This window comes from Oxyura jamaicensis, chromosome 3, assembly GCF_011077185.1.
Source record: "Oxyura jamaicensis isolate SHBP4307 breed ruddy duck chromosome 3, BPBGC_Ojam_1.0, whole genome shotgun sequence".
Classification (NCBI taxonomy): domain Eukaryota; kingdom Metazoa; phylum Chordata; class Aves; order Anseriformes; family Anatidae; genus Oxyura; species Oxyura jamaicensis.
The window spans coordinates 80128354-80149019 of record NC_048895.1 but is presented as its reverse complement, the minus strand read 5'-3'; the positions used below and the strand labels follow the sequence as shown (position 1 = coordinate 80149019).

Below are 20666 nucleotides of genomic sequence, written 5' to 3'. Positions count from 1 at the left end.
TTTGCGTGCTGAAGGCCTGTGTTTCTAACTGAGGCCTTGAGTCAGGGTGGTGTGGCCTCCATTTTGAAAGCTTGGTCTTACACACACTAAATTAACTCAGCAGGCAGCAGAGTATGAAATCGGACACGACCGATCGATCCCTTGGCTTTGATTCAAAGCGAAATTAATGGAATGTAAGTAAAATGTAAGGACCTATAGGGTTGTAAAGGCTGGTCATTTATTCCTCTTACAAACTAAAAATTAATTTAGGATCTGGGTGGCGACACAATGTTTGAAGAAGTGAATATAACAATACATAGGGACATTACAAACGATTGCTGTGCAGACTGAGCCTCGAGGCTTTGATAGATGCCACTGACTAAAATAATTGCATGATAATTTTGGCTAGCGGCACCATCCTATCATCTGATGGTTTTAAACCATGCGCATAGAGTTTAGATTGAATGATCTAAACATCCAAATACAAATAACTGAGAAGTCTGCTTCAAGTACCACATTTATGCTTTGGCTCTTGAAAACAAAAACAAAAAAAACAGCAACAACAACAAAAAACACAGATGTTCTAGCACTTTGGAGGAAATTTTCTGCTCTACAGCATTCAGCAGCGCTACGTGCTCCTTCTGCAATGCCCTAAAAAAGAATAAGCAAGGGCTTTCTCCGAAGGTAAGCAGCAGAAAAAAAATTCTTCCTATGGAAGTAAGTAGCAAGCAGATACCCATCAGACTGATAGCAATTCAAATTAAAAACCAGGAGTATTTGTATCTTAACATTTAATCCTTTTAGAATATAAGTTTTTCAGTGAAGCTAGAAATTGATGAAAAATGGTCTTTTTGCAGTTTAGTTGTGGGTTATTACTCACTTCCTAATATGAGCTATAACCAGTGGATCGACTGAGCCTGTTTACAGGTGTTATCAGACCGGCAGTTCTCAGGATGCCAAACGTTTATTTTGAAGTGTAATGGCTGCAGGACAAAAGAAGGATTCAGACAGTGATGTATTTCATTTTGACCATCCATTCCAGTTCTATTTTAATTTACGTGTGATAAAATTTAAGAAGATTCAACTCTGCAAATCACTTCTGATGAAATTCTGGCACAAATGTAATGCAAAAGTGATTTGAATTGTGGAAAATTATTAAATGAACTTTAGAAAAAATAAAGAAGTAATGAAAACAAGAAATTAAGATATGCCCTCCATCAGAAATGGGGGATTTCCATCTGATTCTAACCAATATGTGCATGAATTGTTAATGCTTAAAAGTATCATATAAAAATATTTGGACAGACATGAAAGTAGTCAGTTTGTATAAGGAGAAATGTCCCGTGTCTCTACAATCTATACTAGAACTGTATATTTTGTCAGACTAGAAATAATGATATCTCTGATATTTTAGGTTAGTCTCTTACAGTAAACTGAAATTACTGTTACACTGGGCTCAAATAAGACCAGGGAAAGGAAAGATGGAGAGATTGTAAGCAGAAGGTTATGAAGTAGTTTTGACTGATATCTTTGAAACTATGGCTTTCATTGATATAGGTTACCTTTTTTTTTATTATTAATATTATTTTATTACAGAATGTTTACCATGTAAATATTCATACTGTGGCTCTATCAGTGCAGATTTTATGGGAAAGTGTCTTGGTATATTAAGCTTACTTAAAGAATTAATTAGACCATTCCTATAATTATCCTGCCCTGTCAGCTGTTGTAAAGGAAAGCCAATGACAGTGTTGTTTAGATACTGATAGCAACAACTAAGAAACAAACACTTGCATAGAGACACAGTTTATACTCCTCTTCTTGTCCTCACCCTGAAAGGCAGCATTAACTTTCTGTTACAAAATGGACATTGAAAATTCCTAGTGCTAGAAGAATGCTACCTCTTAATCTCTAGGACTAAAACATGTCTCATTTCCTGCACTTATATTTTTGCATCTTGCTCAATGCTCTGTTGTTCAACTGCTGTGTCCTGCTGTCAGTCAGTCATCTTTCAGGGAATGTGGTACCTGTCAGCAAGTATTACCCACTAGTACTTGACCTCTTGAGTGTCTGAGTTGGGATCTTGCGCTGCATAAACTTCTACTTCTCACCCTACTGAAGGTGAATTATGTAATACAGACTCCTCTGAACCTGCACTTTCAAGCTGTGCTGTTGGTTACAACAGAAAATCTTTACCTGAAGTGTGGATAAATACAACCTCCAAGCAGATTCTTGCTGTGCAGGACCATATCATAAATCACAACCAAGATACACTGATAACAGTGATATCACTCAGCTTTGCAATCAATCAAGATCATGTAAGATTTTAGCTACTGCAGCCAGCCACTCTTAAGAAGCTTAGAAATGGCACTTTACAAAAGGTTGTAGTTTAGTGGAATTTGTGAAAGTGCAGTAGCATATAAAATTTAAGTGAGAACCCCTAGGTGGGTACGACCCTAGTTGCTTTCAATATTTTATTACCATGTTAACAGGAAGAATTCCAGGAACACAACACAGAATGTGTGATGTATTCATAACTACACAAATCCCTTACATTTCAATTCCCCACGTTATCTGGAGCTCCTGAACAGCTTCTAGAGAAGTGGTTTGGAAATCAAGCATCTTGCAGCAGAACATAGATCAGTTTGCTGATGAATGAAATTGTTTCTGGGAAAGATGGAGTTAAAAAGATCATCTCACACTCACATCTAAAAACCTTCCCAACACTCCATTATGTATTGCCTGCTTTATTTATTTCATATGTTTAAATCTATTATTAAGACAAAACATAACATTCAAGATATGAATCCTAGAAACACTCTAACTTAATGAATCATATCTTAGAACTGAGACTATGCATACATGTACAGTTATATGTAAATTAGATCTGTATTTGTAGTTTTGGAGTCCAAGGCAGAAACTTGTGGACCGTTACCCTGGTAGATAGGATAATATTGGATGGATGGCATTAATAACACTGCTATCTTGGTGTACCAAATTAAATTCTTTTTGGGCACAGTTTTAGGATTCTTCTCAAAACTTTCTCAATGAAATGAAGGTAATGAGCCTGATATATTATTCCAGTTGTTTTTCACCCAAAGCTCTGGCAAAGCCACAGACAGGCATAGAGTGGGTGTAGATTAATCTATTGTTGTCAGTGGATTTGCAAAGTGGGGGAAAAAATCTTCTTTCCCAGTGGGAAGAAAATGCTGTAAAACTGCAGGCAGTTAAGAATTGTTGTGGCTTATAGGTGAACGCAGTCTCTGTTAAGCTTAAAATAATCTCACATTTGAATCTTTCACTAGTAATCATGTCTGCATTAATTTAACAGCCCATTACACAGAAAATAATGACAAATTACTAAGAGCTCTCCTGCTATCAGAAGAATATACATGAAGCATCATTATTTTAAAAAAGATACCAAAAAAGATACCAAAAAGGAACATATTGAAAATAAATCCAGTCGTGTATTAAAATAACGTCACTTTTTGCATTTCAGACATGAACTTCTGACCATGGGGGACTGGAACTTGTTGGGCAGCATCCTCGAGGAAGTCCACATCCACTCCACCATTGTTGGCAAAATCTGGCTCACGATCCTGTTCATATTCCGGATGCTGGTGCTGGGAGTGGCTGCCGAAGATGTCTGGGATGACGAGCAGTCGGAGTTCATCTGCAACACGGAGCAGCCTGGCTGCAGCAATATCTGCTATGACAAAGCCTTCCCCATCTCTTTGATCAGATACTGGGTATTGCAGGTCATATTTGTCTCGTCTCCGTCTCTAGTTTACATGGGCCACGCGCTCTACAGGTTAAGGGCTCTAGAGAAGGAGCGGCAGAAGAGGAAAGCCCACCTGCGGGCTCAGCTGGAGGACCTGGAGCCCATGCCTGAGGAACACAGGCGAGTGGAGAGGGAGCTGCGGAAGCTGGAGGAACAGAAGAAGGTGAACAAGGCACCCCTGAGAGGGTCTCTGCTGCGCACCTACGTGCTACATATCCTGACCCGCTCGGTGGTCGAGGTGGGCTTTATGATAGGTCAGTATCTTCTCTACGGGTTCCACATGCCCCCCCTTTACAAGTGCACTCGCCCCCCTTGCCCTAACACGGTGGATTGCTTTGTGTCCCGGCCCACAGAGAAGACCATCTTCATGCTTTTCATGCACAGCATCGCCGCCGTCTCCCTCTTCCTCAACATCCTGGAGATCGCCCACCTGGGCCTCAACAAGATCCACAAGACCCTGGCGGGCCAGCCGCGGAGGCCGGCGGGCCGGGCTGACGACGAGGCCGGCCCCTGCCACCCCACCAACAGCTCGGCGATGCCTCCTCGCCCTTCGACCTCTCCTCCGCCGCCTCCCTCCTCCTCCTCGGCCGCCGCCGGGGGCCTCCAGCGCCGGGGGGAGCCCGGAGCCGCCGCCCCGCCGCGCCGCCGCCCCCCGGGCTCGGTGCAGCACCGCGGACAGAGGCCGCCGGCCTCCTCCAGCAGCGAGGAGGCTCCGCCGGGCACGGCGGGGACAGCGGGGCCGGGGCCGGGGATGTCCCGCCGGCTGCCCCGCAAGCACAGCCGGGTGAGCGCCTGCAGGGACGTGGAGGAGGATCGCGGCGAGTCCCCCGACAGCGGGCACTGCCCCGGCACCCGCAAGTCCAGCTTCCTCTCCAGGGTGCTGCCCGTGAGCCCCGAGGGCAGCGGCAACCAGAGCGCTGCCTCCCCGGGGGGCTCCGCCACCGGCTCCGGGGCCGGCTCCCCGTCGGGCTGCGAGGGGCAGCGGAGCCAGGAGGGCAGCCCGGCAGGCAGCCCGCCGCCGCCCGCCGCCGCCACGGGACGACGGGTGTCCATGGCAAGTAGCGCCCCGCTGCCCGTGGGGCAGATGGTGGTGGGAGACTGGGGGAACCGGGGGGATCGGGGTGACCTGGAGGCTCGGGGGGATCAGTCCCGGGGAGGAGCGGATGAGGCGGGGGTCTGGGAGGCTTCTCCAAGCTCCCTGGCACAGCCCCGTCATGGTGGGTCCCGCTGGGTGACAGGACCCCAGCACATCAGTCCCCTGGTGCTGTGTGAGCCAAAGCATTGCCAGGGCATCCCTGAGGGACTCCAAGACTCCCAAAGCATCACCAAGGCATCCCCGAGGGTCTCCAGGTCACCAGAGCTTGGCTCCGTTACGCTCATCACATCGCCATGGGGCTGCCATCCGTCCCTCGGTCAGCTCCGGCCTTCTTGATGCCCTAACAGACAGAAGGTCACCATCTGATGGGTTGGCTTCTTTCAGCTCCAGGGGCAGCTCCCCAGGCTGACCAGCGGGCTGGGTAAACCAAAGTCTCTGCATATAAAACACAAAATTATCGCAATCACACCACCAACAGCTACAGAAAGGCATTTTCAGAAGCTGTTCCTGTTCTTTGGCCAGACCCAACTTGCTTACACTCAGTGTTAATAAGGTCTTGTGCTCGCTTTCAAGCACCAAGTAGATTTTTATTTTATTTTATTTTATTTAAAAGGAATTTGACTTCTGATTGCTCCAGATCATGGGATTTATCCCCTGAGAACAACCCCCCCCCGCCCCCCAAATTCTTTACAAATTCTTGTAGGAGCAAGCCCTTAAGTATCTTTTGATAGGGCATATAAGAAACAGAAGATTATTTCACACAATACTCAAAGTTACCAATTCTGCTTATTTTCTCCTCACTCTTCCTAAAAATACATGCTTTTATTAAATCTGAAGCAGAATAAACACACAAAATCCCAAAATCTTCTGTGGTGAGAGGCAGAAAACGCTCTCACACATTGTTCCCCACCAAACTGCCTCTGAGCTCCATTTTGCATGGAGTTATAATTTCTACAGTATATAAATAGTGGGCATAAACCATGATAAATTGCCACTTTGGTGCTTTTAATTACTTTCCACTTTGCTTTTTCGAATACGGGGAGATGGCCTAGAGCCCAATCTGTTGACCATCTGCTGTTTTTTGATACCCAGACGAGAAGGCTATTTAAAAAGGCTGAGTGCAGGCGGTACTAAGCAAGGCAGAATCTCGGTAGCACCTGTTGAGAAGTCCTAGAAGATACTTGGCAGCTTTTAATGTTTAATGACAATGAAGCTCTCTGTCAGGTGAGAGCTTGCAGAGAAATACACTGTTTGCAAAGCAATGCCGTTATTCCAGAAAGTGACACTTTTCTGGCATGCTGCCTTTGTGGATCATTATGCATGGGACTGTTACTACCACTATTAAATGTGCCTCACGATATTCAGGAGTAAAGGCACTTCTATATGTCCTTCAGTCACTGCTGTGGCTAATGCGCTCTGCTACCAGTGTTCCTACGGTATTTAATGATACCACCTTCAGTACACGTGTCTGCTGGTGCAGTGTAGAAATGTTGCACCTGGGCAATAAAACCTATACAAAGAGAACGAGGAAATTCCTCTCGGGACTTCCTCTTCACAGGAAAGGTTACTTTAAGGGAAAATGCATTTGATCCTCCACTGCAAACCTGCAGGTCTGCTCTGAAACCCAAGAGTTTTAATTTGGTTAACTGAGACTGGGGGTAATTACCTTAGACTGCTAACTCTTGCCAGAAAGGCACAGTCTTCCTGAAGACTTGGATCATATTCATCACGTGCTCCCCAAGCTAAATCTGCATTGAGGGAACTACTGTAACAGAGTAACAGTCCTCTTGCGAGAGCACCGAAGGATATCCCAAGAAGGTGGGGACGCGTGACATACCTACCAGCCCTGTTGTGTTCTTGAGATAAAGTGAGCTCCTGGAGTCACAAGACTGCAAGTCATGAAAGGATTTATAATATTCTTAGCAATATTTTAGCTGAACCTATCTCTTGGGAAGCGCAAGTTATTAGATGAAGATTTTTTTTTTCCAGAAAAAAATGGGTGTTTTGGGGACTCGACTGCAGATTCTTGTTTTGCAAGAAGTGCTGAGCTTCCCTCTTTCTCACCTTCCTTTCTCTTCAGCCTACCCTTTCCTCTGGAGAGTCCTGTGCTTTCAGTGTCATTTCTTCCAGTCTCTGTCCTTGGCTCCAAAGAAATCAACGTGACTTTAAAAGTAGGGCCCCTCCTCATGGTGAACGAGGGGGATAAAGCTGGTAATTAAGCAAGCAGCTGATACAGCTGATACTCAGCTCACAGAAACGGATTCAGATAGGGCTGCTGTTTTTATTCACTTGCAGAACAGTCTCTGGGGCTGAAATCCTGGTTCTGCTGAAGCTGGGGAAATTTTACTATTCATTGGGTCTGGTTTCCTTCACTATGTTGCTTTTTCATCCCTCTGTGCTGTTCAGTTCTTTTGCTGCTTCTCAATTCTCCATTCAGCTTTGAGCCTTTTACCCAGTGGGAAAACCGTCAGTAGCGAAAAGGCTATGAAAGAGAGAGCTGCTATTCAGCCTGAATGCCTGCCGTCTTCTCCAGAACGAGGCATGTTTACTCAGCCTTTCAACAACACTTGAGGAATAAATACCCACTTATTTAACTAGCTGCCCACCCGCTCTCGCTCCTGGGGCTGGGAACAGTTTGGTAAGAGTCAATGTGCATCGAAGTAACAAATCTGACAGCCACAGAAGAGTTATTCTGACAGCTGAGCTCCACCAGAAAATCTACAGGTGGGACAAGGGACAAATTAAAGCCCTGTGTCGTCCCACTAGGATGCTTGAGAAGCTTTGCAGGTGTTCGCCTGCTAGCACCTGATGCTGGCTTTGAACAGCTTTCCTACTCAAATGGCTCTTAAAAATACTCCATGGTAGTTCTACACTTTACACTTTGCCCTGGTGCACTCAGGAAAAATTCATGAAGATGACTGCCAATAATCCTGCAAAACCTACTAAATCACCCAAAGGTGTCCGTTCACCAAGTGCACAAACACAGAAAATAGGAAAATGACAAACCTTGGGGATCAGCAGCGGTGGGCAAATAAGGAGCTGCTCTGAGGATGTGTGCAGCAACAAGCAGATGGGCTCGGTTTCTGAAAGCGGAGCCCGCCTGAGTCCATCTTTGTATGGTTTTAAGGCAATTGAAAGACGGACAGGACCCTTAACATGTAAAGCAAGGGCTATAGCATGGGGCCACCAATTTCAAACACTTTACTTCAGGGATTAATTTACTTGGTTTAAAAGCAAGGTGTTCACCTCCCCTCAGCCTCCCCTTAGCACTGAACAAAGCCATGGTAAGTGTGTTGTCAGCTTCCCACCTTCTCACTTGCGCACGTGGTGGAGCCTGGGTTAATTGCTACGGTAACGTTTCTTTTTCCCCTAGAAGCCAGTTCAGCTTCATGCTTTCTTTCTCTCGTTATCTTTCAGAGCATGCTCCTAGAACTATCATCTATCATGAAAAAGTAATGACGTTCTGAGGACAAGAGATAAACTGGGGGACTGAGCACAAACCCCCTTCAGCAGCAGGATAAAAAGCTGATTATCTGCTGGTGTCTCCCTCTCCCTCCTCCCGTTACCATGCTAAATCCGTAATACAATTTAAGGAAGCAAACACTTGTTTTATTCCTCGATTTTATGCCACTTCCAGCAGCACCGCACGCTGACTGCAGGTGTTGATGAGCAGCTTGCACCACCTCTCACGATTTTTCTCACGTAGACTGAGCTGGAGCTGGTCACTGCAGAAATAGCCCGGTGTCTCTGGGAGGGCGTTTTGGGATGTACAACTTGTTGTGCATGCGAGCAGCGTTCATATCAGCAACCAGCCTGATACACAGACTGTAGAGGTAGCGGAAGGCCCAAGACACCTACAGGGAAGGTTTAGTTTGATTTTAAAGCAACCTGGAAGGCTACGTGGCCTTCATCTCCCCAGGCTTCAGCAGCCAATGAATAAAAGATGGATCACACACACAAGGAGTCTGAAGGGGCAGAGGATTTAACAGAGAGAGAGAAGCCTAGCTGAAGAATATTCTGCTGCTCGTCTGCCCGTGGTAATGTAATCCTCAACTCTGCTAGAGACTTTCTGTGCTCATGTTTCCTCTGAAACTAAGTAAAGCCAGGCAATTTATTTTCAGTGCAAAACATCTGTGCTTTTCTTCAGTTTGCTCTTCAAGAAGAACTGCAAGGCATCAGCTCAGGATTGTGAAAAATCTTACTGTCCCATCAGTTCAGACTGATTAACTGAAGGACAAGCAACACCCAAAAAAATCTCACCTTGAGTTTGCCGAGATAGATGCGCTCTGGAAGGCTGGATTTCTGGGTTGTAAGCAGCCCCAGGCTGCAGCCCTTCCAGCTGTGTATCCAGCAAGCAGAGCACTCTGGCTAGCCACAGGCCTGTTGCTGGCTGCATGCTCCTGGCTGCTTTAATTTGCCAGGTTTCTCATAGCTTGTGTTTCCCTCAAGTCACTTTGACAGCAAGAACAAGTTTGTTTGCTCTGCCAGCTTCCTTAATAATAGAAGTTCTCTTTGACTTGACAACTCTTAGAGAAGCAGAACAGTAGGGAAAAAAAATAATGAAAAAAATGAGTGAAGCATAAGGATTGCTTGAGACTGCAGTGGTTTTGCTCCAGTGTGCATGACATTTAAGTCACTACAGCCCCACTGACACTTCGCCTGTGCATTTGTTTAGCGTGTTAAAGCGAAAAAAAAGGGGAAATGCCTGGGATGGTAGCCGTTAAGTGTCAGCAACAACTGATCAGGGATGGAGAAGTGCTTCTGCTACAGTACATGCTACTGCCAGGCCACGAGGAGATGCAGTGGGTTCTGCACCGTGACAGATCTGAACGGGTCGGAAGCTTCCTTAGTGTGTGCTCAACAGGAAGATCTGGGAAACCCTGGGAAGTGGTATTTCTGCTCCTCCTCCGAGAGAATTTTCAGGTTGAAAAACCAGGGGCAACACTGACTGCTGCTGGCGGAGGAGGACACAGCTGACATCCCTGAGGGCGGTGGCTGAGGGCACCCAACCTCATGCCTTGTGTTCCCCATCGGGTGGCCGGACACCCGGCTCCCTCAGGCAGCCTGCCCACCTCCCGGTCCCGCAGGGCATCCTGCTGACCATGCCGCCCCCTTCCCAGGTTTATTTCTGCCAAGTGCTTGCTCAGGTTGCATCCAACCCCGTGCGAGAGGCAGAGAGATGTCCCCAGCCAGGTGGTACTGGCACCCAAGGCGGTTACCATTTCTTCTCTCCTGTCTTTTTTTTTGTAGTTTGAGTGAGGCTAACGGTCAATGGCACAAGTTTCTGCTTCAGAAAGGAACACTTGGGTTACACACACAAAAAAATCAGCTGATTTTTTGGTTGTTGTTTCTACAGAAACATCTTTCAGTGTCTCTCGGGTTTTCTGTAAAAGGGAAATAAACCCCAACCTCTCTCCTTGCATCCCTACATCTCGGTACACTGATGCTTTACAAGACCCAAACAAAGACTTAGCAGAATTGCCTAAAGTCAAGCACTGGGGGAATGGGTACAGATACAGCGTATTTGATCTTCCAAACCAACTTATTTCGTCTCTGCAATGAAATACCCTCGGCTGTTCCTGCAGCAGATCAAAGATAACCGGATCCCCGGATCAAAGACGGCTAATGAATTAGGAATGGGACCACGTGAGCAGAGGTCTCCTCATCAGGCCAGAGATTCACCAGGCAGCATCTGCCGTGCCCGACCCTCCCTCCCGAGCCCCGGCCACAGCCCCGCGCTAACCAAGGACTGCAACATCAAGTTCGGAGTCAAGATAAGTCGGTTTACAATACATAATGATATGTCTTTATTTCATCAACAGAAATGGTGTCTAGACAAAATTCAGTTAACACTAGCAATTCAAATGAATGAAGAGAGTCGGGTGGTTTTTTTTTTTCATTTTTGTTTTTTGCACAATACTGTATTTACATTGAGTAAATGACATTTTAAATTCATTAGTTCATAGCAATGCTTTCTTCCAAAAAGGTAAAAATTCTTAGTAACAGAGAGTAAGCATCAACAGCCACCTCATTTATTTATACAATAAAAATCACAAGAAACCACAGTCACCTAGAAAAAAAATAAAGACAAGCTTAAGAACTAGTACAATAAAATGATGCATTGAATTAAGTTACATTAATCGCATAGAATTTGTGTAAAAAGTATGTAGAAAAAACACCTGATGTAACCTGTTACAGTCATTGACCAGTTATGAGAGGTACAGAGGGTTATACAGGTAGATATGTGTGAAAACTGTCCATACTGTTTGACCTGGGGAGGAAGAGAAGAGGGGTTGCACCCCCTTGCATACACTGATAAAACCCTGTTTTGAATATGGCCTCTGAAGTTTGTAAGGCATATATAAGAGGTGCACTTGTAACCAACTGGTTCTGGAACAAACTCTTAGGGCATCCCCACCCTTGAAATCAAAGGCGATGCTTGAAATCAATAGTAAACAAACACGCATCAAATATCACCAAAGTGTTTAGTATAATTCCTGCCAGCCTGCGGGATCCAGATAGCTTCGGTCAGAGCACGAGTAGTAGTGGGAACAGTATCTATAGCATGCACATTTCTCTCAGGTATACCGCAAACGCGAGGGAGCACCGTCCCGTACAACTGCGCCCCGGAGGTTGCGGTTCCTCCGGCTACGGGGCCGAGCCCAGACAGTGACCCCAGTCCCAGGGGCCGTTCGGGTCAGTAGTCTGGGACCATCTCTGCTTCTAAGCAATCAGTGAGATCAAACGCTGCCAGCTGCCATTTCTGTTTTGGGATGCTAGGTTCTTTCCGCGTGCCCTTAATGAGGCGAAAGGGACAAGGGCGGTACCACGCGCGTCGTTTCGCCTCCGTAAAGGGCTCTTCCCACAGCAAGTAAAATTCGTACGAGAACAGGAGTCATCTAACTGGGTTTTCAGCAGTCATTTGTTTGGGGTAATTCCCTTACAAAAAGGTATTTTTAGGATTCCTTCCTGCCAAAAAGTGGTTTTATTTGCAAAAATGGCAACGTTGTATGTGTAATACCTTAAAATGCATATCAGTATTTGACTTTGATATAAATAACACCTATCCTGGTGGAGTGTAGGAAAATACTACACACTTAGTCCTTGCAAGTAATGCCATTAAAATTTTGAGAGTAAGGAGAATAATTATTCTACAGACCACCAACAATAGATCTTTTAAATATACACACAGTATTTGAACATATGCATATACACATATATTGGATTCTGCAGCATCAGATCTGATGCCTGAGTCATGAAATACTCCAAGGAGTATTATAAATATACACATAGGTATTATAAACAGGAAAATACACAAACACACACTGACTAGAATTATATATGTATGTATACATACATACACGTATTATAGATATGTATATAAAATTAACTTGGACTGTGTTGGCAGAGACAGAACTGAAATGAAGTGAAAACTCTGTTGAGAAAATTTCTAGCAGGAAAGAGAGCATAAGTTCTTCACGGTAACGGTTTTAGTTTCACCTCACTTCCAACAAAAATGGGCCACCCGATACTTAGCAGATCCCTCCTTCAAGGCCATCAGCTCCGCTGCGCACACTGAAGCTAAACTTTCTCTACACAGACCTAAAATACAGACTTGTAAAATGCTGCAAACTTGGGCTACAATGTTCACCCGAAGACACCTCCAAATGCATTTCGGATCAGAAAAAAGGTGAAAGCAGTGCTCCTCGTTGCAACAGTAGAGGACAAAACGCGAGCTTGTGTAAACCTGGCAAACATTCACTTTGTCTCACTGCAAAATTCACTACAGGTCTCCTCTGGAAACCCATCCCTCTCCTTTTTAACAACCACAGTAGTGGATTACATGACACAAGTGAGCCTGGCATTACAGTGCTTCATCATGCTTTCTCCTAGTGGATCAGATTTTATTTTATTACAAGATATTATAGTGATTCCAGCATGCAGATTTATTTTTTTATTTTTATTATTTTTTTATTTTTTTTTCCTTAGGCAGTCATAAACATACATATGAAAAAATCTATCTATCTATCTAGGCATTTTAACTTCTATTTAAGCGCTCCTTAGAATACAGACTTGATGAAGTGTTGAACTCCAGATTAACAACCACGCTATCAGCATTAATCATTTCTCTGGCAGCACTTAATCCATTCAGCAAAGTTATTTATCTAGTTCCCACTCTCCTTTTTAAAGAGAAGTAGCAGTTAGCATACTAATCACCGTGGCTTGCCTTTGCAGCACATTTTACTTCCTTGGGAAAAAATAATACAAGGATTAGATCCAAAAATATAGTGCATCTTAAAAGCAGCATATACCCTTAGAAAGACATTTAATAAATTACTTGTACAATATATAAAATAATAGTTTTATACTGCAGCATCAAACTCTGACGCCTGAGTCATCATATGTTAGGAAGTTTGTGATATAAATACTGGGATCTCCTGATAACACAGCCAACATTTTGCTTTTGCGTTTTGCATGTTTTCTGTTTTGTTTTCTCTCTCTCTGTTTCTATTTTTTCTTATTAAATTTTTTTTTTTTGCACTACCTTTTTGTTCCAGAATCAGCTTGCAATGAGCTTTAATTGTGTTCAAGGCACCCCCAGAGAACGCAGAGAAACAAACACATTATATAGTGTAGTACTCACCTGACAAAGCATAACGAGCCTAAATGAAATGAGGTTTCCTGGCGATACAAGGATAGCAATGGCAAAGGAAGAGGAGGACTAGGTACAGCCTGGACAAAGCTTCGAGGACTCGCATGCCCACGAGAGCGGTGCAGCACCCAGCGGGGAGACGCGGGCTCGTCGCACCTTTCCCAAGCACCGCCTGGCAGGACAGATGCTGCACGTGTCCTCTTTGACAAATGCAAAGAGATTCCCACTGAAGATCATGGTGACCATTGGCCAAACTCTCCACACTAATCAATACTGCAGTCAGCATTTTTTTTTTTTCTTTTTTTTTTCTTTTTGTTCTTTTCTTTCTAACGGCGTCCTTGTGGTCAGCTGTTCTGACCCCATGACGAGAGCAGCTGGGGATGCTAACTGACGTCCAGGTCTGAAACTAATTCTCCCAACGCCTTCCTTTAAAGTTAGCCCGGTAACAGTTTTGAGAGCTGCGTGGTTCAGAATAGCAAAAAATAACTCAAAACGAAATAGAAACAAAAAACACCACCACCACCACCAAAAAAAAACCCCACTGAAAAACCATGATACATGTAAATATAGGAAGCAATGACACGAAATCAGCCACTTCTAATGGGGAAGAATGAAATCAAGCATCCAGCAAAGCTCACGGGGGAGGGAAAGAGAGCGAGAGGAGAGAAAAGGTTGAGGAAGAGACACTTATTTGAGCAGTGGTTTTAAATACCAGTTCCCAAGGTAGAGGAAATCAAGAGACCCAGCACCAGGATGAAGCCAGGTCAAACCTAAGAGCTGCAGCGCAATGGGTTGTGTGGGTGGGTTTTTTAAACCGTTGGAATGAGGTCAAGAGTACCAGTTGCACATGAGTTGTTAGTAGAGTAAATCTTCATGTCAGGAAGCAAGTTAAAACTTGGTTTTACGCTCATAAAACATTCTACCTACTGATATATATAGGAGGTCACTTAAAAATAAAATAAAAAAAAAAGGCAACAGAAAAACATCTTTAAAATACTGTGTCAGTTGGCCCTTCCCTCCCTCCGCCCCAGCCCCCCCAAGTAGCTATGCGTCTATAATGTGATTCACATTTAGTTTTAAATTCTAGCTTTCACCATGGTCTCATAGAAACAAAACTTCTCTGCGAAGCACAGAACTGCTTTGCAACGTCAATGAATCCAAAGGAAAATCCAATCCCCCCGCAAGAGCTTCTCACTCAGTTACCTGCAAAAGGTGGCCGGGAGGGGGGTTCAAATATTTTTAGCTTAAGCTCTTGTAAAAAGAAAGGACGACTCCTCCCCCTTTTCAACCGTGTGAACTAGGAGTTTATGGCATTCGTATACTTTTGAACATCTAAAGGTAAGGATTTTGTACAGTAATGATTAATACTTAAACATAAATATTCTCCTACATTATATACTAGATTTTCTTTGTACATGCGGGGAAAAAAAGTATTTTCAACAAACATGGCACATGCTATATGCATTTCCTCCTCGGTAGCTCGACTACAATAGTGTGGGTGCAGAGGGTAAAAGCAAGACTTTGTGGCAAGCGCGCGACGGTCCATGAGCACAGTCTGAAGATGGAAGAAGGGGAGAGAGGGAGCTGATTCCTCCTCCAAGGTAAAGATGCTGATCTACTGGGTGCCTCAAAAAAAGCACCAGCGCACACCTCGAGTGTAAACGTTAGTGCAGAAGACCACATTATCGCCCAGTGCTTCTGAGAAGCCGCTATCCCCCCACTCTTCTTGCCTTTTTTTTTTGAACGGGTGTGAACAGCTGGTCATTTTTTTCAGCAAGAACAAACAATATCAGCCAGTAAAGCACATGACAGTCGTCGCCCAGGATAAAGCCACGCAACCTGGCACACGTAGGGCAAAGAACCACAAAAGAAAAACTCAGTACACTTAGAGTAATAATAATTATTAAAAAAGCGTTAGGAGGACGTTCTTCTGTCTACACTGTACATACAGCTGTGATGCTCGGAAAGCTGCTGTCTCACACAGTCAAAACATGAGTCAACATCGCTTCAGATACAAATCCAATACAGTTACAACTAAGCCAATTCACTGAGTAGTCTCCTTTGAGACCGGGCTCTTTTAGCTGCGGTTTGTGCTGAGGGCAATGCTGCAGGACGAGAGGATCCTGGAACACAAGAACTGGAAGGGTAAGCGACCCGAGTGGGTGTCGACAGACGTGTGATTTGCTCCTAGAGGATACAGTGCTAACTTGACTTCTGTAGGGAAACCAAAGTCAACGGTTAGGGGTCTGATCCTGCAACTCTTCCTACCCAGGCAGGATCTCTGACTTCGCCAGACCCACCTCTGCAGCTCGGGTCTGGCGAAGGAAACAGGTAATGTCTGAGGAAAGCTGAGGTGAGGCTACAGGGACTACTCGGAGCAGCAGTTGCTTCCATGAGTAAAGAATGCAGACCGGGGCTGGAAAAGAAGCCCCCCGAAGTGTATTGATGTGATCTCCGTTTACTTTACTTCGTGGAACGTATGATGAACAGATCCAGTTGTCAAATACGTTTTTCTCTAAAGAGTGAAATATACTTTACCCTATAAGAATCCAAAAGCATCATTAACAGCACTTAAGCTTGGTTTGTGAAACAGAAAGAAGTCTGAATATAAAAATAATTCAAGCAGATTCTCTTTACAAATTGTATAGTGAATTCAGTATTTGGCAAGACCGTTTTTTACTACATAATGAGCTCCTGAGTGTTTGTCTATTAGCTAAAACTCTTCTATTTTCTTTAAGCCATAAAGCAAAGAAAACCATATACTCAAGTTACACTGAAGTCACGACTTCATTTATGAAAAGAGGTTTGACCAGAAACTCAGTGCAAGTGGCAAAGTTGACCATTACTGTACAGTATCTGCAAGAAAATAAAATAAATCCACATTGCTCAAGTGGCACGAAATGGCTGTGCCAAAAAAAATTGTCTATTAATAAAATCTCAAATAAGCCTCCAACATTAAAATTTTATAAATAAGTACAAATTGAATGATATTGCTGAACTGAGAACCGAGAAAAAAAAATCGTGTAACAAGTTACCAAACTAGTTCTAGCATCGAAGACAAAAAGGAATGTTGGAACTTGTTTATACAATGTAAATGAAAGCTTCCAGTTTGTAGGATGAGAAAAATTGAGGCATGCAGGGACTTTTGCATATGGATATATATATTTTATATATATTATATATAATATGTACAGTTTAGCTATAAAACTTTGATGTGTAAAGAAGCTGTCTTCAATGAAAAATTGAACATTCAGAGGAAATTCCTGAGTTAGGGTTTTGTGACATGGGCCACTGAGAAAAAAGCTGCGGTTGGGTCCTCAGAGGTGTTATGTCCATCCCTGTTAAGATTGAAATCAACATACAAAAACAGACAGTGTTGCCACTGTTTAGTTCCCTGCCTGAGCAAGGGATAGCACCATTGTGAAGATAACTCCTGCTTGTAGAGAGGAGGGAATACTTAAAAACAGTATTGCTGCTAAGACCACTGTAGTGTGCACCAAATACGTTCTTCTAGACAACAAATGAACACTGCCACTGGCTGACTGAAGAACACCTGACCAGGTGTAACGTTAAGGTTACGAGTCACTAGGTGTAATCTTTCCTAGGCTGTTCATCTGTTGTACATTTATCAGTCATTTCCTGACAGAAGTCTACCGTGACCGTTTGGCTACTCTGCTCTCGCGGAAGCTCTCTCTCGGGGTAAGTACCTGGCTCAGCTCCATCCAACCCCCCGCCGCCGGCCGAGCAATTCTCCGAGACGTTGTTGGGCAGCCAGGGCGCTCCCAGTTGCACCGAGCCTTGCTCCGAGCAGCACTGCATGCTCTCCCCGACGCACTGGGACGGCACCAGGCTCTGCTCCACGCCGGCTGGGGAGGGGCTGATGGTGGTGGCTGTCGGCAGATCCATGGGCCTGAGAACGGGGCAGTATCGGTGGAGGGCTTGGATCTGTTCTGGGCTCTGCATGTCTCTACACACTTCTTGGGAAAGACACGAGAAGTTGTCTAGCAATTCTCCCATGCTTGCTTTCAGCTGGTTCCTTTCTGAGAGCAATTTCTCTTTCTCACACACCTGCAAAAGAAAGAAGGCACCTTAGTTTGGTGACAGGCCATCCACTGGCAGTGCAGTCCAGGCACGCACCCACGGAGAACTTGAACATGTCACAGCTGTTTTTATGGGGGTAGAGGAAAAGCCACAAAGCCATCAGATATTTGACCACATTTGGCTTGTGTGGGCTGCAGTTTGGGAAATAGCTTCAGAAAAACATTTGAGTTGGAAGAGGATAGAGTCATTAACTATTGCCTTGATAATTAGTTACCTTAATAGAACAAGGCTGCTTGATGTATGATTTAAAAACTCCAAAAGAAACACTCTGATGGAGAAAAGCCATTATCCATCCAACCAAGAAGAAATCAGGGTCTAGTTGGTGAAGATGTGTTGCAGACCACCCCCAGATGCCGGGGCAGTCAGTCAGGCTCCTTTGGCCCACGTCCCAGCTGAACACCCGTTCCCACTGCAAGGTTCGGTATTCAGAGGAGATGACTGGGGCCAGGCAGGGCTCTGCGGCCTGTACCATGGCTCATTTTCGTATGTCCTGGTGCTTACTGGTTGGGGTTTGACCCAACTGAGATATTTTTACGAAGACCTGTGTGAAAACCCTAAAGGTAGGCTTAAGGAAAGGTTGGACTTGGTGCTTGGGGACATGATTTAGTGGGTGACATTGGTGGCAGGGTGATGGTTGGACCAGATGATCTTGGAGGTCTTTTCCAACCGTAATGATTCCATGATTCTTTCTAATTCAAGCGCTCGGGATGCAGATGAGGAGGAGTCAGGCACAGTGCTAGACCCAGCCTGGGATTACACCACTAAAAACTGGTGTTGACCCAGTGCAGAACAAGGAGGATGGTCCAGCTGCAGAGTAGTCCCACCACCCAGGAAGGCAGGCACACAGCTCGAGGGAGTAATTAGATATTGTAGAGTACAAGAGCTATTTCCAGAGCTCAGCTGGCCCTGACAGCAGCACACCATGTACCTCACCCAGTAACTGCTAAACCCAAGCTGCCTTGGCATCTGAGGTGTGAAAGCCCCTCGCTCTGATAATCCAGCTACGGGTGCTTGCTACAGCTGGTAGTATTACACTGGGTCCAAAGCTCACACTGGAAGCGTGCAGCTGTGAGAATGAGAATGAGAGCGGTGCACATGAAAAGAACCAACTGCTAAAATATTGATAAATCTATCAAGAAAACATAAAAATAATAAAAAAATAAACAGATGCTCAAGTACATCTTGAGATAATGAATTATGGAAGAGAATATGCTGTGAGTTTGCAGGGAAAAAAAAAGTGAGTTGGTAAATGGATGAGTGAAGGAACGCAGGCAAAAACCCCTACCTATCAAACTCAGAAGATGCAACCATGTCACTCACTGTCTGCTGCGAAACCATCTGTGTCAAGGAGATGGGTGACTTACAGGAAGTAAGTGCAGTGGGGAGAAAGGGTCTTTCATTTAAAAACAAAAAACAAAACAACAGCCAAGTGAAAATCCCTTAAACCCTAGTACCGCTACATAATTAAGGGGACTGGAAATTACCGGTCACAGAGAGGACAGAAGATGACAAAAGAATTTCCAGTGACCACGTATTGTGTCAAGTCAATTGGAGTTTCACTGCCGGTTTTCCTCAGAGGAAAAGTATGGTCTCAAAGCAGATGACTTGCTCGGACTGGGGGCATAGGGGGAGAGGGTGGGAGTGCTGGAGAGGCAATAATAAGGCTGCACAAGTTTGTTTACTTCTGTCACTTTGTACTCCAGCACACCTCATGATTGTCTTTTTGTGAATGCTCTTTTTTCAAAATGATGCACCCGAGCCCATTTGCTACCTGGACTAAGCACAGTTTGCTAAATAAAAACTTAACAATTTCTTTCAAAGACCCCTGAACTTCAAAGAGTTTTTGGTTCCTGAAATTCAGCAGGGATCATGCCCACGAGGTCACTTGTAAGCCTTTCATTCATTTCTCAAGAGGTGTGTGTGCTGGGGATGGAAGAGTACTTGAAAAATGTTATTTTGCCTATACATGGTTGCTTATGCTAAATAATAAAGGTTATTTCACGAGATTGCATAAACCCCAATGAACCCAAATTAATTTTCAAGTGACGGCTACAGGTATCAAACTGAAGCTGCCTGTGGTGCTAGTCCAGCCCTTACAGCACCGCCCCAGGTGCTCACTGCTAGAGACGTGTACCCCTCTCCACCACCAGCTCGGCGAAGAGGGACGTGTGTGTGCAGCTGAGACGGAGCCTGCCTCTCCTGACAACCTAGATTACCTCCTTCTCACCCTGCAGAACCTCTGACTCATCTGCGTGCACCGTGGATTACACTCGGTGAAGGAAGCGGTTGCTCAGTATTTTGTTTATCTTTGATGTTTTGTTTGTTTTGTACCAGTCAAGCTCTACTCTTAAAAACATTTTTATTTTTTTCCCCCGCCAGGGCTTCAGCAGCGTGGCATTTGAAGGCTTCACAAGCCTTGATGATTTAAGCCTCCCAACCAGCTTGTAGGGTCAGTGTCACCTCCATCTTACAGATGGGAAGCAGGCACGCACAGGCAGTAAGTGACTAACCCAAAGCACTGCGGCTTTGTGCCATTTGTAGGGTGGCGATAACTCAGCTTCCTCCAACAGATCCCTGCCTCTTTCACACTACGCTTGCTACAGCTTGTGCAGAGAATGGAGTACGCTAAAGGCCACCTTCAACATGCAACCTGTTACAATCAGAACAAGAAGCACCCGATTTCCCAGACCCATGGAGATCAACCTACAGCTGAGCATATTTCAAACGTGCGCATAGGCATTTAAACCAAAAACACTAAATAACCTTTAATTTTAATGGAAACTGGGTACACAGAGAACTCTGAAGGGAAATCAGCTTCAGCTCCTTTTATTTATGTGAATGAATTAATTTATCACTCAAAGCCTTGGATATTCAAAGTTTCATGTCGGACTTCTAAATCTCTGCTGCAGAATGAAATCAAACTGTCCGGTCCTTCATGCTACACACGCTGCTCCTCATAATGGCTGAACTGGGACTCTTACCCTGCTTTTGACATCTCAGAGAGCTTTTAGGACTTTTAAGCAGATCAGGAGGTGCCAACCCATTTTGAAGATATT

At 44.6% G+C, this 20666-nt stretch overlaps 2 protein-coding genes across 7 annotated transcripts in view; one reads left to right on the top strand and one right to left on the bottom strand.

Moving 5' to 3' along the window:
* The first annotated feature begins 569 nt into the window (after positions 1-569).
* On the top strand, positions 570-5192 carry GJA10 (gap junction protein alpha 10). The gene is made up of 2 exons (XM_035320884.1): positions 570-663; positions 3479-5192. Exon 2 carries the CDS (start codon positions 3495-3497, stop codon positions 5190-5192), a length of 1698 nt encoding a protein of 565 aa, XP_035176775.1. The 5' UTR covers positions 570-663; positions 3479-3494.
* Positions 5193-10635: 5443 nt separating this feature from the next.
* The window catches only part of BACH2 (BTB domain and CNC homolog 2), a 148461-nt gene continuing 138430 nt past the window's right edge, over positions 10636-20666 (bottom strand). For all 6 annotated transcript variants that reach the window (XM_035323225.1, XM_035323227.1, XM_035323228.1 and 3 more), the window contains one exon: positions 10636-17577. In XM_035323225.1, coding sequence (XP_035179116.1) covers positions 17095-17577 — 483 coding nt within the window. In that variant the 3' untranslated portion in view covers positions 10636-17094. The remainder of the gene's footprint in view (positions 17578-20666) is intronic.